This window comes from Chionomys nivalis, chromosome 2 (genome assembly GCF_950005125.1).
Source record: "Chionomys nivalis chromosome 2, mChiNiv1.1, whole genome shotgun sequence".
Taxonomy (NCBI): domain Eukaryota; kingdom Metazoa; phylum Chordata; class Mammalia; order Rodentia; family Cricetidae; genus Chionomys; species Chionomys nivalis.
In genome coordinates this window covers 121,238,992-121,263,188 of record NC_080087.1, presented here as the reverse complement: position 1 = coordinate 121,263,188, position 24,197 = coordinate 121,238,992, and the positions used below count along the sequence as shown (strand labels likewise).

The following is a 24,197-nucleotide window of genomic DNA, read 5'->3' as shown; positions in this document are numbered from 1 at the left end:
GCAGGAGCACGGCAGCCGCCTGCGCGCACGCGCGGGCCTCCCATCCGGGCTGTTAGGTCGCGTCACGTGACCGCGCTCTCCGTCACGTGACGCGAGTCCGCAGGTTCTGCTCGCCTGGGTGTGCGCCCCCTTCCGCCTGACGCGCCCCCGGCGGCGGCAGCGCAGCCCTGGCTCCTCGCGGGCTCGGGCAGCGGCTGCGGCGCGGTGATGGCGAGCGGCGGCGGCGGTAACACCGGCGCGGGTGGGACCCCGGGGCTGGGCCTGGGCCTGGGGCTGAGCCTCGGCATGGGTGAGGCCACCGGCGACGCGGAGGAGGAGGCGGCCGCGGCCGAGGCGGTGGGACGCCTGGCCACGTCGCTGTGGCTGCGGCTCCGCGGCTGGGAGGCGGTGCTGGCGGCCGCACAGCGACTGCTGGTGTGGGAGAAGCCGCTGCACAGCCTGGTCACGGCGGCCGCACTCAACGGCCTCTTCTGGTAACGGCCGCGGAGGAGGGGGCGGGGCCGGGCTGCGCGGGAGAGCGGGGGCGGGAGGACCGGGGGCGCCCTTCCTTCGAGGGCTGTCAGCCGCTGGAGCGGTGATCCATCATCAGGTTGCCCCATTTCTTAGTCTCTTGGTGACGGCTCAGGCTTAGAGGGCCGTCTCCCCGTCTGTAGATCTTTCTGTCCTATTCGATGGGTTTGGGCACTTCTCACCCACTCGCGGCTGAGATGCCTGTCTCCCTAAGGTTGTTGTCTTCGTCGTCCCTCCGGCCCTTCTTCCTGCTCAGCATCTCACTTTTGACCTATTTCCTGCTGGATCTCTGGCATCCTCGCTTTCTCCCCGACGTTTCAGGTGAGTTTCTTCGTTCCACATGCACTGGTCTGCACATGCCTTGTGCTTCACCCTATTGCGTGAGATTGAACCGTAAAGGGAAGGTGCAACAAGGCCGTTTGCCTCTGAGGTGTGCACTATGCCCGTCCGTCCCCGTTTTAAGAAATTGCCTGAAACAAGAATCGCCTGTCTCCCAAAATTAACGTTCTGTGGGGTTAGTAGCGAAAACTGTTGAGTTTAGAGCCTACTGTGGTGGTGCAGGTCTTTAATCCAGTGTTCAGCAGACAGAGGCAGTTGAGTTTAGAGCTGACTGTGGTGGTGCAGGTCCTTAATCCAGTGCTCAGCAGACAGAGGCAGGCGAATCTCTGTGAGTTCTAGGCCAGCAGGAGTTACAATGTGAGACATTGTCTCAAAAAATAAATAAAAATAAAAGACTGTAGATTTTGTAGCAAAGCACCTAATCAGGTGAATTGACTTGGAAAGAACTGCAAAAGCAGGGACTTCACAGGGGCATGATAGTCTACAAGGAACGTGATAGGAGTTGGAGTTGCAAATTTTTTTGTTTTGTTTGTTTTTCGAGACAGGGTTTATCTTTGTAGCCTTGCTGTGCTGGACCTCTCTCTATAGACCAGACTCTCCTCAAACTCACAGAGATTCACCTGCCTCTGCCTCCCGAGTGTTGGGATTAAAGGCGTGCGCCACTGCTGTGTGGCTTCTTTTGGTTTTCTTATACCCACCTATTGTGCGTCTTGGAACAACTATGTAACGGGCTGTGTATGAATTGTTCAGGACACAAAGGAATAAAGTGTGGGCTCCTGTGTTTGATAAAGTCGAAGTCTAAAGAAGGAGGCAAAGGTAGGCCTGGTGGTGCAGGCATGCCATCTCAGTTACATAAGAGACTGAAGCAGAGGAGGGTGCAAGTTCAAGGCCTCCCTTGTTTTAAGAAAAGGATTGGGGATGTAGCTCAGTGGTACAGCATTTGTTTAGTGTTTACTTCAGGTTCAGTTCCAAGTACCACAAAAAAGAGTACAGAAACAACATGTAATATAGCCTGTTGTTAGTGTACAAAGGAAATGCTCTGGGCCTCGTGCAGTGGTTCATGCCTATAAGTGAGAGTACACGAGGATCACTGAAATTTTGAGACCAGCAATGCTGAGGAGATGCAATTCCTTCTGATTTGGAATCTGTCTCTCAGTGCTTCTTACACTCTTAATTTATCCCTCTCCCCTTTTTTTCTCTATAGCTTCACCCCCTGAGGAACCACACTCTGACAGGTGAGTACAGGCCACCTTTTAAAGAAAATGCCCAAATGTGGTCTGCTTGCTATGTTCAGATCAGCTCAAAGAGGAGCAAGGCTGCCCCTTCTGCTGTCCCAGTATAGGGAAGGGGCGTGCAGCAAGCAAAAGTATGTTGGCCCTAGCCTTCTCTGCAGATGCTGTGTGCCTTCTCCTGTGGAGGTAGAAAGTTGAGTACCCTGGGAATTTGCTTCCCAGGTCTAGGAGGACCTCTTCTGAGGGAGGTGGGGTTGGCACATCTCCAGATGGAAGAGCTGGTCAGCAATCTCAAAGTGATGTGAGTGCCTTAGAAAGCTGGCTTCTGAGGCTCCCAGGGGTCATGTCGTGTCTTCCCCAGTGAGGGTGCGGGGTCAGGCGCCCAGCCGCACCTGCTGAGTGTGCCCGAGTTGTGCAGATACCTGGCTGAGAGCTGGCTCACCTTCCAGATTCACCTGCAAGAGCTGTTGCAGTACAAGAGGCAGAATCCAGCTCAGGTAAACTTCATCCTGTAGCAGTTCCTTGGAGCCAGAGGGGATGGGAGAGGAGCAGTATGCGCAGTGTCTATTGTAAATTTCCCAAACTGGTTCCATTCTTCCACCAGATGAATAGCAATAGTAGTTCCTTCCCTAAGTGACTGGGCACATGGTTCAGTCCAGTGTTCTTCATAGATCCTGTGCTCTTCTCTGCAGTTCTGTGCCCGAGTCTGTTCTGGCTGTGCTGTGCTAGCTGTGTTGGGACACTATGTTCCAGGGATTATGATTTCCTACATTGTCTGTGAGTGGAGGCCACCCCTGCCCTTTCCAAAGCCCTTTCTATTCTTCTTTCCCTGGATTGACCCAAAGGAAAAACTGCATTTTCTCTATCATATACCCATCTGGGAGGAGAGTGGTAGATGGGGGAAAGAGGATGTCATTGCCTTGAGAAAAAATCTCATCTTTATTTAGACCCACTTGTTTAGGGAACAGTTTAGATGAAGGCTGTTGGGAAATTGGCATTCTGAGCTCTGAGTGGACTTCCTAATCCATAGTGTTGAGTATCCTGCTGTGGCCCCTGGTGGTTTATCATGAACTGATACAGAGGATGTACACACGCCTGGAGCCCTTGCTCATGCAGTTGGACTACAGCATGAAGGCAGAAGCCGATGCCCTGCATCACAAACATGACAAGAGGAGTAAGGGATTCTCTTAACCTAGGGTGAAAGGCGGGAGGGCCTGAGGTTTATAGCTCATGATGTGTCCTAAAACTTAAGTCATTTCCAGTTCCTTAGTCATATTTGTTTCCCGCTATTGTCTTTGCTCACGTTGCCTTATTACCCTTCTCTAGAGCGGCAAGGGAAGAATGCTCCCCCAGCAGGTGATGAGCCACTGGCTGAAACAGAGAGTGAAAGCGAGGCAGAGTTGGCGGGCTTCTCTCCAGTGGTGAGATCCAGGGAAGATGGGTGTGAAGTAGAAGACTAAAGGGAAGCTAGTTATGGTGATGCACACCTATTTGAGAGGTGGAAGCAGAAGGATCAAGAATTCAAGACCAAGCCGGGCGGTGGTGGCGCACGCCTTTAATCCCAGCACTTGGGAGGCAGAGGCAGGCGGATCTCTGTGAGTTCGAGACCAGCCTGGTCTACAAGAGCTAGTTCCAGGATAGGCTCCAAAACCACAGAGAAACCCTGTCTCGAAAAACCAAAAAAAAAAAAAAAGAATTCAAGACCAGCCTAGTTTTCATTATGAGTTTGAGACCAGCCTGGACTGTATAAGACCCTATCTCCAAAAACTAAAAAGGCAGAGGGAGGGGTGAGGATCTATCTGCTTTCGAGCTACCACTTCTCAAGTAGGTGGAAGCCAGAAGGCTTGGGGGTAAAGTGTTTTTCCCTCCTTTTGGATTCATCATGGTTCTCCTGCAGGTGGATGTGAAGAAAACAGCACTGGCCTTGGCTATTACAGACTCAGAACTGTCAGACGAGGAGGCCTCTATCTTAGAGAGCGGCGGCTTCTCTGTTTCTCGGGCCACCACCCCACAACTGACAGATGTTTCTGAGGGTATGAACAGCCTTTTGCCCCTCTTAATCTTCCTGTTCCCTGATTCTGAGTTGTTGCTGCTGTGTTCTCTGAGTTCCAAAAATGCTTCCTCCGGCTAGCTGATTCTCTAATTCTACCCTAAGCTCCCGGAAGACCTTAGCTCAATATTCCATCCTCATTTTGCCTTGCTTTGTGGGGTTTGTTTGTTCTTTTATTCTTAGATGTTTCTTTTATGTGTATGAGTGTTTGGCCTGCATGTATGTACATACCACATGCATACCTGGTGCCTGCAAAAGTCAGAAGAGGGCAACTGATCTCCTGGAGCTGGACTTATGGATGGTTGTGAGCCACCATGTGGGTCCTAGGAATCAAATCAGGGTCCTCTGCAAAAGCAGCGAGTGCTCTTAACCATCAAGCCATCTCTCTAGCTCTGCTTTGCTTTTTGAGAAAGGATTTTTTTATATAGCTCAGGCTTGCTTCAAACTCTGTGTAGCGAGGATGACCTGAACACCTGATCCCTCCTGCCTCAACTTCCCAGATGCTGGAATTACGATAGGCATATGCCACATGGCCTGGCTTCCCATGTTATCTTCATGAACATATGGCTTTTGTGACCAGAGAAGCCAACCTGTTCTTAACACTTTATTCTTTACACAGATTTGGACCAGCAGAGCCTGCCAAGTGAGCCAGAAGAGGCTCTGAGCCGTGAACTGGGAGAGGGGGAAGAGACAGAGCTGGCCCCTCCTGAAAACCTGCTAAATGCCCCTCCAGCCCTCTCAAAGCAAGCGCTGGATACAGAAGAGGCTGCAGTCAAGGAAACCTTGCTTCAGCTCTCATCCCCTCTTCACTTTGTGAATACGCACTTCAATGGGGCAGGGTCCCCCCAGGATGGAGTGAAATGCTCCCCTGGAGGACCAGTGGAGACCCTGAGCTCAGAGGCAGTGAGTGCTGACATAATGGCTCCACCCAGCGCCCTCTCACCCCCACTTTGCCTGGCTGAAAGTGGTCCAGTTACCCTCCTCTCCCCCTCTGTGCTCCCATCCCTTCCCCAGGACTCAACCCAACCCCTGGCTGCCCCTGAGGAGGAAGAGGCACTCACCACTGAGGACTTTGAGTTGCTGGATCAAGGGGAGCTGGAGCAACTGAATGCAGAGCTGGGCTTAGGACCAGAGATGCCCCCAAAGCCCCCTGATGTTCTGCCTCCTCCTCCCCTGGGGCCAGACAGCCATTCTCTGGTACAGTCAGACCAAGAGGCTCATGCAGCGGTTGAGCCATGAGCCATGGCAGAATGAGCTGCAGGCATAGTAGGGCTTCCTGACTAGGGTTGTCGTGTTTTCTCCTTTCCCTGCCACTCTGGGGAAAGGCACTATGTGGAGAAGCTGGCTGTCAGATGGAAGCCAGCCCATTCTCTGCCTGCCTGTCTGCCTGCCTGCCAGCTATCCTGGGACCTGGTATAGTACCTGTGCCTGGGATGGGTTTTAAGTTTGTAAATAATTTTCCATTTGGGCTAGTGGATGTGATGGGGCTAGGGAAGTCCTTCCGTAGCCTGCACTTGCTTCCCTGCCTTATCTCTTCTCATTCTACTATGTCCCAAGCCCTGGTGGTCTGCCCTTTCTCTCTCTTCCTATCCTCAGGGACCTGTGCTGCTCTGCCCTCATGTCCCATTGGTTGTTTAGTTCAGGCACTTTATCATTTTCTCTGCTGTCCTACACTTCCCTTGGCTTTATTTCCCTGCCGTGTCCTGTCCTTAGCAGCGTCATCCCCACTCTTTGCCAACCTCTTCTTCCACAGGCACTGGCCAAGTTGTAGGGCAGGTTCTCTTTGGAGTGGCGTCAGGCCAGCAGTCCTGCACTTAGGTCACTGTAGCCTCCAGCCTGCACTGTACCCTTGCCCAGTTCAACCCTCATGATGCAGGAGAGCAGGGTCCCATAGCACTTTGCCAGCACTGGGGTTGATAAGCACGGTCTCTCTCTTTTTGAGGTGAGGGACTTCCCTGCTGTCTTAGGAAGAACAAAACCTACTCTTCTGGACCACAGTTGAGACTCTGCTAGGGTCTAAAGTGGATAGAAACATCTGTGTAGGTGTTAACTGGAAAAATAAAGTGTTGATTGGCTAGAACTCTTGCCTGCTTGCCTGCCTGTCTCACTGTGAGCTGCTCCCACACTGCGCACTTTGTCCCCTCCTGACATTTATGCCCTTCATCCCAGTACTGCCCTTGGTTGGTTATTTTCCTTGGTATAAAACAAAGCCAGAAGCAGGGATTATCCTGACAACTCAGCCAGCTCAACCATCTTCCTGGAATGTGTGTTAATGTAGTGAGACTTAGCATGTATGAATAAATTACATGCAGGAAGAAATTGCCTTGTCTTCCCAGTCGATGGAAACATGGAACCGTAACAGTTGTTCCTACTATATGCTTAAATCTTTAGTATTGTCTCAAGTACCTATCTACATGCTAGCAACTCAATCTAATGTCTACACTAGGCCCATTAACCAGCAGTGGAGGTCTGTACATATTAATAAAAGCTGATTTCAGGCCAAGGGACTAAAGAAATAGTACCTAACATTTTTTAAAGTATAATATGTGTTCGGCACTATTCTAATTAATTTATATGGTTATTTTCAAGATGGGGTTTCTCCATGTAGCCCTGGCTGGCCTGAAACTCAAGAAATTTGCCTGTCTCTGCCTCCCAAGTGCTGGGATTAAAGGCATGGGCCACTACCACTGAACTGACTCTAAGTGATTTATCTATAATAATAATTGGGGGCTTTTCTCAACTTTTAAAATGAATTGGCTTATAGTTAGGCATTGTGGCTCACATTTGTAATCCCAGCAGTTGTGAGGCTGAGGCCGAATGATTGAGAGCTTCAGGCAGGCCTGGGCTACTGAGAGAGAAGACCCTATCAAAAACAAGCCTACCACAATAAAAAAAAATATTGCTATTAACTTGATTTTTAAACACAGCTTAACTTCCTGAAGAGCTACAAGGCTCTAGAAATGGAGCCACGATTCAAACCTGGCAAGTGATGCCAGCAAACACAGTTAAGCTCTTGTCCAATGATGGGCACCTGGACGAAGCCAGGAACTGAGAACAATCTAGTATCTTGGCTTTGTGGAGAATGCACACTTGGCTGTCATTTCACTGGGTGAACAGTTCAGAACAGAGCCAGTGGTTTGCTTAATGAGTTCACGTCCTCAGCCTTCAGCTGCAGGTCCAAATGTAGTAATCCTATTTGTCTTTGAGGTTGGTGTCTAGACAGGTATGTCCCAGTGTATTGCATACATGAGAGAATTTTCTGGGGTGTTTCACATTTGAGAATCAGTGTTGACTGAGGCCTGGTTGTGCTGCTGAAGGAACATGAACTAATGCAGAGATTTCTGTTTCTGCCAAGAATGCAAAAACATCTAACCAATGAATAGGCATTCCCAAAAGGAAATAACCAATCAAAAAGAATTGTTACCTTAACTGGTTTCCTTGTTAATCTCAAAGTTTGAACTTAGAACACTGTAGCTGGATCAAAATATTGTAGTTTGGAGTCTGTGTCACCCCTTCACACTTAGCATTGTCTGATGTGTTCTCTGTTTTGTTGGTAATGATGTCCACTATCAGATATCCTGGCCAGTTTGTGTTCTCCTGAAGAGCATGAGTCAGGAAAATGAGCAGAAATGTGAAACCCATTATTAGGACACGGACACACACATTCACACGTAGTGCCAGCAACCAGGAGGGCAGGACTGAAGGACTGGGCATAGGTTAAGGCCAGCCTGAGCTGCATAAGAGAATGTCCTGGCAGCGGGGAGGGGGAGCAGGTCTAATGAGATGAATTGGTTTCATTTTCAGGGAGGGGGAAGTGTATGTTTTGTTAACTTAGTGTATCCAAATAGTAAATAGTGTAACTTGTCTGCCTTATTGGAAATGTTTTTTTTTAATCTGCATTGGTGTTTTTTTTTGCCACGGGTGTTGGGTCCCCTGGAACTGGAGTTATAGACAGTTGTGAGCTGCCATGTGAGTGCTAGGAATTGAATCCAGGTCCTCTGGAAGAACAATCAGTGCTCTTAACCACTGAACCAGCTCTCCAACATGGAAATATAGTCTTTAATAAGCAAGTAAAACTTCTATGTCATTCCTAAATTAGCATGCTTCCACAAAGGAAGGCTTTGTGTATTGTATTTATTGACAAATTAACACTACAATATGCCCAAGAGAAGACTGCCAGAAGCTGGATACTGTAGGCAGAATTCTTGAAGGAATTGGGAATATTTAGTCCAAAAAAGAAATGAGTTGGATTATATTACCTGCCTTCAAAGTTTGAAGGATTGTCAGTAAGACTTCAAAAGGAAGAAATGAATTGAGTGGCCATGGGTAGATAAAAATACTAGATAGAATTTAGTTTTCTGACCAAGACATACAGCAAAACAGAATGGTCTGAGGAGGACCAGGGAGGGGACCAGGGTGTTTGGATTTTGTTTCTTGACAGTGTCTCCTGTAGGTCAAGCTACCTTCTAACTCTTGGTTTTCCAGCCTCAGCCTCTGAAGGGCTGGTGTTAGATACACAAAAGCATAAAGGAGCAAAGAACAGGTAAGATTGGTGATTTTTATGGGGGTGGGTGAGGCAGAGCAAGAACTCTACCCCTGAACAACACCCCAACATCCCAAATGATGTTTAAAGTCACAGCGGTTCTGAGAATAATTGTATCATGGAGGGAACATACATACCGCTTTGCTTTTTGTGTCCAACTAAAGGCTTCTCCCGCCTTAAATGCGGGTATATCACTGTGTGTCACTGGGCCGTGTCATTGTACTCTGCTCACTCATCCTGGGCAGTTTCACGTCCACCCGTTTCATTCTTCCTCGTATGCTGATAATGTTTATATCATAGTTCAGTTCCTTTCCCAGAATTTGAATGCTCTGTGGATACCTCTATTCAGTCAATCAACAACTGAACTCTCTATTCTGCATTCCACCCACCTGCCTCCTACAGCAGCCTGTTCCTGTATTTTTTATACTGCTTTTTGACACTTAATCTACAAAGGCTCATTTTTCTTCACCCTTCACCCAGGAGGTCTCTAGTTGTTTCTAGTTTTGTGTCTTAGCCAGGTGTGGTGCTACGTGGTGAGACCCTGCTGTGGGGGTGGAGCTCCAGGTTTAGTGAGAGACTCAAAAAATAAGGTACAGACATTTAATCCCAGCACGCAGGAGGCAGAGGCAGGCAGATCTCTGAGCTCAGACCAGTCTGGTCTACATAGAAAATTTTAGGTAAGGTGACAAAATACAGTTAAATGTAGCAGAAGTTTACCATCCCATGCACAAATACACAGTGGGAAGAAGAGAAGTAAGTCAGACGCCATGATTCTTCGACCCGAGACAGATGTAGGCTAGAATCTTCCTGGTAAGCCACCACCTCATGGTGCTACACACATTAATAGAAATGGGTTAATTGAGATGTGAGAGTTAGCCAGTAAGAGGCTAGAGCTAATGGGCCAAGCAGTGTTTTAAAGAATACAGTTTCCTTGTTATTTCCGGGGCTAAAGGGCTAAGCTAGCCATGTGGGAGCTAGGCAGGACGAAAAGCAGGCCTGCCCACAGCTCCCACTACACCAGACGATGGTAGCACACACCTTTAATCCCAGCACTCAGGAGGCAGAGGCAGGCAGATCTCTGTGAGTTCGAGGCTAGCCTGGTCTACAAGAGCTAGTTCCAGGGCAGGCAACAAAGTGACACAGAGAAACCCTATCTCCAAAAACGAAAACAAAACAAAACAAAAAACCTTCAGAAAGAATAGATGTTTGTACAACAATTGGCGTCACAAAGGGAATTAAGGATGACTTCTATGATTTTGCGAACATGCTAAACTTGAAGTAATGAAGCAAATGTTAGGCCATGTAAGGCTTCTGTCTTGGCTTATGAATTTTGATCTGGAGAACAACAGGATTGAGGGCTACTTTGTCAATCTATTGTGACCTGGCTCTGTTGGTTGTCTGTCCAATATCTACTCCCAAACTCCCCTCTTAAAGACAAAACCTTAGCTAGTCATCATATATTGAATTGTATTTTGGTTTTGTTCTTTTTTTCTGGGTTTTTGAGACAGGGTTTCTCTGTGTATAGTCCTGGCTGTCCTGAAACTCACTCTATAGACCAGGTTGGCCTCGAACTCAGAGATTTGCCTGCTTCCGCCTCCAGAGTGCTGGCACTATAGGTGTGTACTAGCACCTCTCAGTCCTATTTATTTTGAGACAAAGCCCCTGCTCTAAGTTGCCCAGACTGGTCTCAAATTTGTGATCCTCCTGCCTCAGCATCCTGTGTAGCTAATATTATATACACTGACCATTGAATTCCAGCTAGAGTCAGTTTTTTTGGTGGGGTTGTTTGTGTTTGTTTTGGTTTTTTGAGAAAGGGTTTCTCTGTGTAACAGCTCTGGCTGTTCTAGAACTCAATTTGTAGATTGGCTGGCCTCAAATTCACAAGAGATTCACCTGTCTCTGTCTCCCAAGTGCTAGGATTAAAGGCCTGTGCCACCACTGCTTGATTACAGCCAGTCTTGAAGTAGATGTATTTTGTTTTGTTTTGATAAGGGCACAAGCCTTTAATCTCAGCACTCAGGAGGCAGAGGCAGGCAGATCTCTGAATCTGAGGCCAGCCTGGTCTACAGTGCTAGTAGGGTCAGCTAGGGCTACACAAAGAAACCTGGGCTCCAAAAACAAAAATAAAAAAAAAAAAGAAAAGGAAGGAAGGAAGAAAGGAAGAAAGAGAAAAAAAAATAAGTAAAGTCATCCCTGGCTATATAACAAGTTTTAGGCTAGTATATACAGTATATCCTGTGTATACAGAAACAAATAGCTAGAACAAGTTAATAGGCTGGGGATGTTGTTGTGTGGTAGAGCACTGACTTGATTCCTAGCACCACACCAGGTAAATAAGTTTCTTGCTGTAAAATAAGCAAATTAGCATGGAGATGCAGGCAAAGGTCACCATGTTCTTATCTGTCCATCTGCAGCATCTGGTATTAAGAAGCACTGGGACTGAGCCCTGGCAGAACTGTCTGTCTGTCTGCCTGTCGCATATAGGTGCACTCTGCTGTGGTGCAGGTGTGGAGGTCAGAGGACAACTTTCAGGAGTCAGGGGCTGGTTCTCAAGGCCCCTAAATCCATTTCTGGTCATTTTCTGGCTGCTGTTTTTTTATTTTTTTAAAGAAAAATGGAAGGTTGGGTGGTAGTAGTGCACACCTTTAATCCCAGCACTCAGGAGGCAGAGGCAGGGGAATCTGAGTTTGAGGCCAGCGTGGTCTAAAGAGTGAGTTCCAGGACAACCAGGAACTACTGAGACTCTGGCTTCTTATTTAAATTTGTCGATGGCCAGAGTCCCAGGTGATAATGGTTGGAAGTAAAGAACTTCGTTTGGGTGACCTGCCACCCAGACTTAGATTATCGTGGCTGGCCCCACAGGTGTGGTGTCATCCACCTGTGGTTTTTTGTTTGTTTTTGTTTTCAAGACAAGGTTTTTCTGGCTGTCCTGGAACTCACTCTATAGACCAGGGATCCACCTGCCTCTGCCTCCCAAGTGCTGGGGTTAAAGGCATGCACCACCACCACACAGTTCCATTTGTAATCTTAGCACCCAGGAAGTAAAGTCAGGAAGATTAGAAGTTTAAAGTTATCCTCCACAACATACAAAGTTTGAGAGCTTGGGCAACATCAGACCCTGTCTCAGGAAATGGGGGGCAGGCAGAGGGAGAAGGGAGGATGGGCTACAGTAGCCTTAGAGGCCATTGAGGCCTTCCCTCAATGATGAGTTTTGGACCTCACTTCCCATTTGACTGGAACACCAGAAAAGTAAAGATAAGCCTTCTAGTCAAAAGAATGGGATATCTCTGGCCTTGGGTGGAAACATGACATTTTGTTCTGCTCCAAAGATTAGAACATTACCGAGTATTTGATTCCTTACCTAAGAGTTAATCCAACTGGGCTTGTCAATCACCTGGCCAGGTGTCCACCCCATAGGAAATCTAATTCACATGAACACATGCTAAGGATATGGAAATAATTATCTCTTTTTCTTTCAGTTACTGATGATAACCTAGGCATTCCTTCCAAATGCTGTTGGCTCTTTCTCTGAAGCCGTCCATTCCTTCTGCCATAGGACATTTGGCAACCTCCACCATGAAAGGTATAGCTATCTTTCTTCTCTCTAAACTCAAAATTGTTCTTAGCCTTCCTTCTGAGTCTGTTAACTCTGTTTTAATTAAATTCTTCATCTCTCTCTCTCTCTCTCTCTCTCTCTCTCTCTCTCTCTCTCTCTCTGTGTGTGTGTGTGTGTGTGTGTGTGTGTGTGTGTGTACCTGGGTGTATGTAAATGCACCACATGCTTGCAGGAGTCTGTGGGTATAGGAAGAAGGCATCAGATCCTCTGGAACTTGAGTTGCAGGCAGTTGTAAGCTGACAAATATGACTGCTGGGGCCGGGAGGTGGTGGCGCACGCCTTTAATCCCAGCACTTGGGAGGCAGAGGCGTACGGATCTCTGGGAGTTCGAGGCCAGCCTGGTCTACAAGAGCTAGTTCCGGGACAGGCACCAAAGCTACAGAGAAACCCTGTCTCGAAAAACCAAAAAAAAAAAAAAAAAAAAAAAAAGATCATTAAATACTCTTAACTAATGCATTTATCTAAGTTATTCTAATGTCAATAAAAACTTAGGAGTCAGATATGGGGAGGGAAGAACCTAATAGACCCAAAGAGCAGTGGAGGAGCAACTCGCCTAGCTTCCCAAATCGAAAAGCCTCAAATCTCTCTAAGCTCCTCCCTATCTCTTCCTGTGCCCCTATCTGGGTCCTCCAAAATCTCTATGGCTAATTTTGATCAGCTAAACACTCCACCTTCTGATTCAAGGTTAAACTCGTTGGCAGTCTGCGAATAAATATCCCTCAACACTTAACTGTTGAGCCATCTCTTCAGGCCCCAGGGTTAACATTTTGTTGGCAACCTCCAGTGACAATATCCATGGATCTTTAAGTCCATTTAGCTCCCTAGAGAAAAGCTTGTAAAATACAGTCTAGTACATTGGTCTGGGACAGGAGAGGAGAGCCTGTGGTTTCTCCTCCTGCCTACCATTATTCAGTAGAAGACACCCCTGATTTACTCTACAGAGAATAGTCCTCCTGTCTTGTGTCAGGGTAGGAGGGTAAAATCATTAGGAGGGAGTCTGAGGTCCTAACTCTTCCTTTCACAAAAACTTTGCTATGATTTATATAGGTTGACCCATCTTGAAACTTGTATTGAAAGTCAATCCCCACTAAAGAATATTGGTTTAGCCAGGCAGTGGTGGCACATGTCTTTAATCCCAGTACTCAGGAGGCAGAGGCAGATGGATTTCTATGAGTTTGAGACTAGCCTGGTCTACAGAGCACATTTCAGGACAGGCTCCAAAGCTACACAGAGAAACCCTGTCTCTCTCAAAAAACAACAAAAAAGAGTATTGGCTTGGCAGCAGAGTGTTTGCCTAGATTGTTTAAAGTCTATGCATCACACACTGTAAGAAAGAAAAGCATAATTATGAGATATTAAGAGCTGTGGTCAAGTGGGATATTTAGGAGCTCCATAGGACTGTAATGAATTATCTCAAGATTGGTCTGTTACAAAACCATGTATGGCTAAGCCTCTTCGGCTTTCCTGACTCTTGCTGTCTGGGAACTTTATCAGCAAGAAGGTCCTTATTAGATGTTGGTCTCTCACCCAGAATTGTGAACCAAAATAAACTCTTTAAAAAAACTGTGTGTGCCTGGCAGTGGTGGCGCACACCTTTAATCCCAGCACTCAGGAGGCAGAGGCAGGTTGATCTCTGTGAGTTCGAGGCCAGCCTGGTCTGCAAGAGCTAGTTCCAGGACAGGCTCCAAAACTACAGAGAAACCCTGTCTCGAAAATCCAAACAAAACAAAACAAAAAAACAACTGTGTGTGTGGCACATGCCTGTAATCTCAGCACTCAGGATGCTGAAGCAGGAGAAAGATTACAAAATTCAGATCCATTTGGGATAAATAGCCAGATCCTATTTCAAAAAAAACAACTCCATCTTTTTTGTTGTTAAGGACATTACAGAGTAGGTTTTTTGGGAGGTGATATTGTATAATACAAAGAATAGGTGGATGCCGGGCGGTGGTGGCGCACGCCTTTAATCCCAGCACTCGGGAGGCAGAGGCAGGCGGATCTCTGTGAGTTCGAGACCAGCCTGGTCTACAGAGCTAGTTCCAGGACAGGCTCCAAAGCCACAGAGAAACCCTGTCTCGAAAAACCAAAAAAAAAAAAAAAAAAAAAAAAGAAGAATAGGTGGAGCCTGGTGGTGGTAGCTCATTCCTTTAATCCAGCACTCAGGGGACGGAGGCAGGCAGATCTCTGTGAGTTTGAGGCCAGCCTGGCTACAAGAGCTAGTTCCAGGACAGCTATAGCTGTTACACAGAGAAAACCTGTCTTCAAAAGCAAAACAAATAATAGGTACCGAGTGTGGTGCTGTACACCTTTCATCATGGCTCTTGGGAGGCAGAAGCAGGCAGACCTCTGTGAGTTCAAGGCCAGCCTGATCTACAGATTGAGTTCTAGAACAGCCAGCCAGGACTACACAGAGAAACCCCATCTTGAAAAATCAGAACAACAACAACAACAAAAAAAATCTGGGTTTAGATTTATCTCTTTAAGGAAGTAACTTAGTCCCTCTTAGTCTCGGCTTGAGTAGAATTGGGACCAAGACAACCTTGTTGGTCATTCTTACTTTGACCTTGTCTGCTTTAAGCCTGCTGAAGCTGAAATTAGAGATGTTTGGCCATGACTACACTTGCCAACTCTTAAGAGGTGCCAGTGTCTGATATTCTGCAAGGCTATGGGTCATTATTAACACTGCTGCTGCACACAGTCGGTAAGCAGGTCCAGATGTGCTTTGTTGATCTACAAAGGACATGACTTAGCAATGTTTACTTGACAATTGATATCTCTGAGACAGCTGTGTAAGTTGTAAATCATTGTTTGGTTTCCTTCAGCATTTTCCTTTATTTAGGAACCAAGGAAACTACATCCAATCTATGTGTTGGGGGTACTGAGACTGTTTGTCCAGCCAGCCTTCTCTCCAAAACTAAGGAACTTAGTAGCAGGCAGTGCTAATGAATACCAATAGCTGCGTGAATGATAGCGGGTCAGTAGGGAAACAGCTAAGACACTGGGAGCTTCAGTCTCTCTTATTGAAGTAAGTCCACTCGGGCAACTAAAATATGCTAGCCCAGGGCCTGAGGTGTAGCTCAGGGGCAGAGTGCTTCCTCAGCATGTCCTACTTTCCACGTCCACCACTGTAGACCACAAAGCGAACAGACAAAACCCACAAAACCAAATTAAACTGTTCTGATTCATGCTTAAGAGAGAATCCCACAGGACAGGCACCAAAAGCTACAGAGAAACCCTGTCTCGAAAAACCAAAAAAAAAAAAAAAAAAAAAAGAGAGAGAGAGAACCCCAAAGATCTCTCTCTCAGCTCTCAAAGCCTCTATGGTCATTCATAGAGTGGGAGTGGGGGTATGACAGTGGTCCCCTTTTTGTACGCCCCCCCCACCAAGGTTCCTCTAACTGGAAGCATGGAGTTCTAAAACCACTGATGAGCATAGTATGAAAGAGGGAGAACTATAACTCCTGAAGTCATCTAATCATAGTTTCACTTGGAAATAATTATTTAAATTCATTTGTTAAGTGGTTAGGGATGCATCTCTGCGGCAGAGTATGCTTACTATGTCCAATGTTCTAGGTTCAATCCTAAATAAGTAAATAAATAACAGCATTTACAAACCTGAAGAAAATTCAATGAAGAGAATATACATACATACTGTGTATACTGGTGTTGGTGGGGCTCAATCCCAAAACCTTACTTATGCTAGACGTGTACTTTACTACTGGGCCACACTCAGCCCTAGTCAATGGAATATTCACGCCATATAATTACATCATATGGGGAGCCTTTCTAGACCTGTGACGGCAGGGTACCAGTTTCAGAGCTTAGCAACCATTCTTCAACTACCATCAAAACCACCAGGATATAGACCGTGAACCAGTGAAGAATTCTGCCTGGGAAAATGCTCATTTTTATTGAGATAAACTAACCATAACAGCTGTTATCTAAAAGAGAGTTTGGGGTTGCAAAACCCAGTCCTACTGACAAGGACATCTATTCCCTTATACAATAAGAGTACAGATTAGCCGGGCGGTGGTGGCGCACGCCTTTAATCCCAGCACTCAGGAGGCAGAGGCAGGTGAATCTCTGTGAGTTCGAGACCAGCCTGGTCTACAAGAGCTAGTTCCAGGACAGGCTCCAAAACCACAGAGAAACCCTGTCTCGAAAAACCAAAAAAAAAAAAAAAAAAAAAAAAAAAAAAAGAGTACAGATTAATGTACAGGGTTAGTCAACTTTATGAGTGACCCTGGAATTTTCCTACCTATCTTTTCTATCTCTTTAGAGTGTTGTCTTGTTTTCTCTGCCTGGTCCTACTCACTGTTTTGTTTGTTGCTTTGTTTAAAAGGTTGTCTGAGTGATTGATGTCAGTGGTAATTTCAAAGCAAAAATAATTTTTCATTTAAGTGGATAGCATGAGCTCGGTATGGTATAATCCTATAATCCCAGTACTCAGGAGGTTGATACAGAAGGTTTTCCACAAGTCCAAGGCTGGTCTGGGCTACAAAGCCAGGCTATTTCAAAACGAAAACAAACAAAACAAAGCAAACACCAAGCTGAGCACAGTGGTGCTCTCCTTTAACCCCAGCACTTTAGAGGCAGAGCAGGTTGACCTCTGTGAGTTCAAGGTTAGCCTGGTCTCCACAGTGAATTCCAGGCTAGCCCTCTGTACTGTATCTCTACACAGTGAGATACAGTCTCTAGCAAAACCAAACAACAAAACAAAACAAACAAACAAAAAAAAAAAAACAGGGCCAAGTTAAAGCTATAGGTTAATCACCACTCCAAAGTAATGCCTAAATCTGGTTTTGTGGTGTCACAGGCCTTTTATCCCAGCACTTGGGAGGTGGAAGCCGAAGGCTCAGGAGCTCAAAGTCATTACTGACCACGGAGGTAGTCTAAAGTCAGATGGGTTACAATAAGACCCTGTTTCAAAGCAAAACACACACACACACACATTTCAACATTTAAATCATTAATGAGGAATACAAAAATTGTCATCCTTTTTCTGAAAATGAATCTTTTTGAAATTACTAGCTTATAAAGTAAACTGATTAATATTAAAAGCAAAACAGAAGTCCCAGAATGCATCTTGAGTTAACGCCTGATCGGGGATACACAGGAGTGGCCCCTTATCATTTTGTGCAGGGTAAACTGTTTCCCTCAGAGGGGTTGTCAGTCGAGCACACTGTATCAAAATTATGTCTAAGAGCGGCGAGGAAAGTGAAGCGGCTCCCTGGAAAGGCACTAGTGGCATCTTTAAAAAAAGAAGTGGTCAACATTTCTGTTTTCCTAAAAGTTAATTATTTTTCACACATGCCATGCTCAAAGAGAAAGATGGTAGTAGTTTCCTTGGCTTGGTGGAAAGTTTTAGATTGCAGACTGTTCATGGGATGGTGGTGTTTTAGTCAAGGTCACCCCAGCTGTGATGACACACCATGACCAGAGCAGCTCGGGAAAGAAAGGGCTTATTTCACTCACAGTTCTGTATCTTCAAAAACAGTGAGGGCAGGAACTCACGCAGGGCAAGAACTGGAGACAGCAGCAGGTGAGACCACAGAGGGTGCTGCTCACCATGGCTCGGCCTGCTTTCTTATGGAAGCCAGGACCACCAGCCAGAGGAGCACCAGCCCAGGGGAGCACCAGCCCAGGGGAGCACCAGCCCAGGGGAGCACCATCCACAATGGGATTCACCCCTCCATCAATCACTAATTAAGAGAATGCCCTCATGTCACACACAGAGCTAGCTTGTGTCAAGCTGACATAAAATTAGCCATCACAGTGGGATGAAAAAAAATCCGTAGTATATAGCAACCAGCGTCTTTTAAAAAGTGAATCGAATGAAATAGAATATCAAACATAAAGAGGAAAGTAAATAAAAATAATGCCAAACGTAAGGTCAAATCTTCATCTCATGCCTGTGTGCATGTCTGTGTGAGAACACACACACACACACACACATATATGCATACATGTGCATGTAAGATATAAAACACAGGTTTAAAAAATGTGTTGAAAGCTAACAGGAACTCTAAAGGCCCGTTGTTGATGGAGCTGCAGGCTGCGTTCCTGCCACCCAGCTCCTGGCTGGCTGGCTAGCTTATGCCCCGAAATAACAACACATAAACTGTATTCATTTAAACACTGCTTGGCCCATTAGTTCTAGCCTCTTAATGGCTAATTCTCACATCTTGCCTAACCCATATTTTTTTTTAAAAAAAAGAGAAACCTTTTTTATCCCCCCCTTGCCTAACCCATATTTAGTAATCTGTGTAGCACCAGTCTTACCAGGAAAGATTCGGCATGTCTGACCTGGCGGCTTGCTTCATCACATCTGCACTGGAGAGGAGAGGCATGGTGTCTGCCTCACTTCCTCCCAACATTCTGTTCTGTTTTCCCCACCTACCTATGTTCTGACCGATCAGGCCAAGCAGTTTTCTTTATTAATCAACCAATGAAACAACAGATAGATAAAGACCCTTCTACATCATTTTCCCTTTTTCTGTTTAAACAGAAAAGAAGGCTTTAACTTTAACATAGCAAAATTATATATAATAAAACAGTTATCAAGCAATAATTACAGTTACAATATTTATATCTACTTTATCTTTTATCATAACTAAGGAAAACTAAAACTATGACTATCCATTCTTCAACTCCATCAAAGACTCCAGAAGAATATAATATTATCTAATTAAACAAGAAGTAAGAAACTTCAAAAACTCTAGAAGTGACAGAGACATCTCGCTGCCTGGACAGTCACCCAAAGTTCTTTTGTACCACTGGGGCATCCATCTTCGGCCTTCAGGCCCATAGTATCCAGAGACATTTCCATGAAGCAGTAAATTTCAAAGGCAGTTCAGTCACTATCTGCTATGTCCTGCAGAATGTCTCGCAGACTCTTTCATGAATCAGGAACCCCGAAAGATCATCTCACCTTTAGGCAAGTTCAGCAGTCCTCTCTCTGCAGGTTCTTTGTGTCCAGTGCAACAGTCCAGGCAAGAGCAGTTTCTTGCCCAAATGGCTAACCAACTCCATAAGGAGCCTCTTTGATGCCCATTTTCCTCTTAAAGTAGATTGGTCCTGCCAGGAGCAGACATGTCTTATTGTCATGAAAAACCCTAAGTTATTAAAACATTAAATGTCCTATTCTGTAATCTTTGAAAGATATGAAGAATGTCTATCTAAAATATATCTATGCACATCTAGAAAATCTAACTAACATGACTACAAGCTTTATTATTATTAATGATTATCCATTAACAACCTATATACATTACATTTTTACATGAACTATACAATCACAATACCCTAATCAATATCAGAAATATATATATACATATAACAAAATTGACTTTAAATTTATATCAACAAAGCAAAACTTATACCAATGTAAATTATCCATATCTATATCATATCCCCCTTTAAATGTAAAAGAACATTTATAAACAATATTTGGGAATATGGGCACAGATTTTTCTATCCAATCTGCTTCCTGCTGTATGGGGACGCTGTTATTTAGGTCTTTCATGGTATAAACTGTGTGCTAGGTTCCTCTCAGTTGGCAGTTGAGCAAAGTAATCTTTTGAGGGTGTTCACAGAAACCTTTCAGGAGGGCGTGGTTTATCATACCATATTGGGATAGAAGCAATCCATAGAGTCTCATCCTCTGTGAAAACAAAAGAAGAATCTCTTTTCCAAAGTATCATATCCTTAGATCCAAATTCTGAAGTCAAGGTATTTTCAAAATATCTATCTTGGATTAGCCCAGCAGCATTTATAAACAAATATCTTTTAGCGCTGTTGCTCCTTCCTCAGGATTCAAACAATTCAAAGAGAGCATAATAGCATACAGTATCAAGATTCTCATTGTATTTTCCATCTTTGTGCGCTTTATTTTAACCTTTATTTCTTTTACTTTTACTTTTTTTGGAGACAAGTTCTCTGTATATCTTTGTCCTGAAATTACTCTGTAGACCAGGCTGTCCTTGAACTCTCAGAGATCTGCCTGTCTCTGCCTCCCAGGCATTGGGATTAAAGGCGAGTGCTACCACACCTTGAAGTCACAGAGGTCAATCTCCCTCTGCCTCCCAAGTGTTGGGATTAAAGGTGTATACCACCATACCCAACTACTCTCTTCCTTTTTTTACTTTTAAGAACTTTAACTTTTAGCCTACATATATTATTCTTAACAAACTGTAAACCATTTAGTGGTTTTCTTCAACTTTGAATCTTTCTTTTACTGTATATGTCTCTTTTTTGACCACATGAGTCTTTAATTTACCAAGCATTAACGGTAGGACTAAAGCTGTGGCTTTGGCAGCTGAATCCAGCCCATTCCTTAGCTTTCCAGCCTCATGGTGGAGATACTGGCTGTAGCCATTTTTACCCCCACAACTCTATGGCATTTCAAGGTCCCTGCCAGCAAGCAAGCTGCAGCATTTTGTTCACAGACCACACTCAGTAGGCCTGCCTGTCTGAAAAAGTCAGAGTGTGCCCTGACCAGACAGCCCAGAACGCCAGCATTTTAAAACAACGCAACTTTTTTCCTGCTACGGCTGAAAACTAACAAGCATTCAGTCGGCTTTTATCAATACCATTTAAGTGTTTCGTGGCAGGACCTATTAAGAGAGCTGCAAGGTTTTGCAGCTAAAGCTGAGTCAGGGAGCCTCTCTTAGATGAGAGCACTTGCTTGTCTCTAGCAAGCAGAGCAGACCCAAGAAATTGCTGCTACCAAGAAAACATGCTTTACTCTATTCTTTCCCAAGCTTTCTCAGACTTTCTGTGGATTCAGTTTTCCACGTCTGGGCGCCATTCTATTGATGGAGCTGCAGGCTGCGTTCCTGCCACCCGGCTCCCGGCTACCTAGCTAGCTTATGCCTCGAAATAACAGCATACAAACTGTATTCATTTAAACACTGCTTGGCCCATTAGTTCTAGCCTCTTAATGGCTAATTCTCACAACTTGCCTAACCCGTATTTAGTAATCTGTGTAGCACTAGTCTTACCGGGACAGATTCGGCATGTCTGACCTGGCGGCTTGCTTCATCGCATCTGCCCTGGAGAGGAGAGGCATGGTGTCTGCCTCACTTCCTCCCAGCATTCTGTTCTGTTTTCCCCGCCTACCTATGTTCTGACCGATCAGGCCAAGCAGTTTTCTTTATTAATCAACCAATGAAACAACAGATAGATAAAGACCCTTCTACATCAGCCCGTCTTTTCTTTACTTTTTTTTTTAAAAAAAAAAATAAAAAAAGGTCTCACTATTTGAATTCACTGCTGACTTCAAATCAGTCATTCTGGTTCCAGCCCCAAGTACTGGGATCATAGGAGTGGGTCACAACACTGGGTAAAACATATTTTTATTTTTTTCTTTTTAATTTTATCTATCTATTTATTAGTTTGTTTTGTTTTTTGAGGCAGGGTTTCTCTGTGTAGCTCTGGCTGTCCTGGAACTAGTTCTGGAGACCAGACAGGCCTCCATTTCAAAGCCATCTGCCTGTCTTTGCCTCCCAAGTGCTGGGATTAAAGGCTTGGGCCCCAACCACCTGGCAAACACAATTTTTATCCTCCTCAGTCCCTTTTGAGACAGAGTCTTACTGTGTAGACTTGGTTGGCCCACAACTCACTGTGTGGACCAGACTGGCCTGAACCCACAGTGATCATCCTGCCTCTGCATCCATGTTCTGGGGTTAAAAGTTTGTGCCACCATAAAAACAAAACAAAATACATCTACTTCAAGACTAGCTCTAGCCAATTGGTCATAGCACATGCCATAGGAGGCAAAGGCAGGTGACTCTCTTGTGAGTTTGAGGCCAGCCCAATCTATATAAATCAAGTTCCAGGACAGCAACAGTTACACCTGTCTCAAACAAAACAAAACAAAACAAGACACAACTGTTCAGTATATAGTGACTAAGGTTTTGTCTTTAAGAAGGGAATTTGGGAGTAGATATTGGACAACCAACAGAGCCACGTCACAATTATTGACAAAGTTATACTCAATCCTGTTGTTCTCCAGATCAAAATTCATAAGCCAAGACAGAGGCCTTACATGGCCTAACATTTGCTTCATTACTTCAAGTTTAGCATGTTCGCAATACCGGAAAAGTCTTCCTTAGTTCCCTTTGTGACTCCAAGTGTTGAACAAACATCTATTCTTTCTGAAGTTTTATCTGGTCCACCGACATTTTCCAACTCCCCTGGAGTCAAGAATGGCCATGTGACTAAGGGCTAGTCAATGTAAAGTGTCCAGAAATGATACAAGCTGACTGGGGTCGGGCCCTCAAATGGCAGAGGTATGCCATCCTTTTCCTATACTCTGTTCCCTGAAGTAAGGACTTATTTGGAGACTCATGGATTGAGGCAGCACCTTAGAGGGGTAGAGCAACAAATTAGGAGGAACTGGGACTTCTGTCATACCAGTTCGGGATTATACAAGCAAGAAATTAAAGTTCTTGTTTCTGCTGCTGCTGGAGTATGTTGTAGCAGTTTAACCCATTTCCCACCTACTATGTCTTTTTTTTTTTTCCAGAGATGATTTCTCTGTGTAACAACCTTGGCTGTCCTAGAACTTGAATTATAGACCAGGCTGGCCTTAGACTCAGAGATCCATCTGCCTCTGCCTTTCGAGTGCTGGGATTGTGTGCTCCCAGGCCTGACTTTACATCTTTTTTTATTTAACTAAAATGTTTATATTTTACACATTCCAGTGTAGTGTTGTGTTGTGCACACACCGGTGCTACAGCACACATGTGGAGGGCAGAGGACAGCTTTTCAGACTCCGCTCTCTCCTTCCAGCAAGTGGGTCCTGAGGATTGAATTCAGTCATCAAGCTTGGCAGCAGCAAGTGCCTTCACTGGCTAAGCAAACTCACTGGCCCATGTTATCTTTTTCTGCTCTTTAGCCAAAAATGAAGAAGTCAGAGGATTCCTATCTTAGACATAGATATTTCACATATCAGATTTTTTCTTTTTTGAGACAGGGTTTCTCTGTAGCTTTGGAGCCCATCCAAGAACTCACTCTGTAGGCCAGTTGGTCTCGAACTCACAGAGATCCGCCTGCCTCTGCTTTCCAAGTGCTGGGACTAAAGGCAAGACCAGAAAGAAATTTTTGAAAAGCCTTAATGAGTTGCTCAAACTAACATGAACAAAAGCATCTTTTACAAAACAAAAGGAATTTTAAAAGGCCTAGTACTGGGCAGTGGTGTCACAAGGCTTTAATTCCAGCACTGGGGAGGGGGAGAGAGGGGTATCTCTGTGAGTTTGAGGCCAGCCTGCTCTACAGAACTAGTTCCAGGACAGCTAGGGATGTTAAACAGTGAGAAAAGGAAAGAAAGAAAAAAGGCATGGTGGCTCACACCTTTCCAGTATGAGGGAGGCTGAGGCAGGAGAATCTCAGAAAGATCAAGGCCAGGCTGGTTTATCCTGTGAAAACCTGTCTTAAAATCATGCTGAGCAGTGGTAGCGCCCGCTTTTAATCCTAGCACTTGGGAGGCAGAGACAGGAGGATCTCTGTGAGTTTGAAGCCAGTCTAGTTTATGGAGCGAGTTCCAGAGTTCCACCAGTACACACTCCGAAGCTATGAAGAAAGCCTGTCTCAAAAAAAAAAAAAAGCCAGGCGGTGGTAGCGCACGCCTTTAATCTCAGCACTCGGGAGGCAGAGGCAGGCGGATCTCTGTGAGTTCGAGACCAGCCTGGTCTACAAGAGCTAGTTCCAGGACAGGCTCCAAAACCACAGAGAAACCCTGTCTCGAAAAAAAACCAAAAATAAACAACAACAACAACAACAAAACCCTGAAGAGTGGTGCAGAAATGGCTCAGTAGGTTACAAGTACTTGATGTTCTTCTAGAGGACCCAGAATTATAACCCCAGCACCCAAACTGAGTGACTCATAACTACATGTAACTCTTA

The 24,197-nt window shown here is 45.2% G+C and overlaps 1 protein-coding gene across 2 annotated transcripts; it reads left to right on the top strand.

The window, feature by feature from the left end:
- The first annotated feature begins 28 nt into the window (after positions 1-28).
- Positions 29-6,211, top strand: Retreg2 (reticulophagy regulator family member 2). Of its 2 annotated transcripts, XM_057758113.1 has the most exons (10): positions 29-473; positions 725-831; positions 2,054-2,084; positions 2,443-2,578; positions 2,774-2,858; positions 3,112-3,255; positions 3,408-3,502; positions 3,979-4,114; positions 4,751-5,034; positions 5,146-6,211. In XM_057758113.1, the coding sequence occupies exons 1-10, from the start codon at positions 208-210 to the stop codon at positions 5,368-5,370; spliced, it is 1,509 nt and encodes a 502-aa protein (XP_057614096.1). In that variant the 5' UTR covers positions 29-207; the 3' UTR covers positions 5,371-6,211. The 2 variants fall into 2 exon arrangements, with proteins under 2 accessions (XP_057614096.1, XP_057614088.1); XM_057758105.1 differs by having other exon boundaries at positions 4,751-6,211.
- The last annotated feature ends 17,986 nt before the right edge of the window (positions 6,212-24,197 follow it).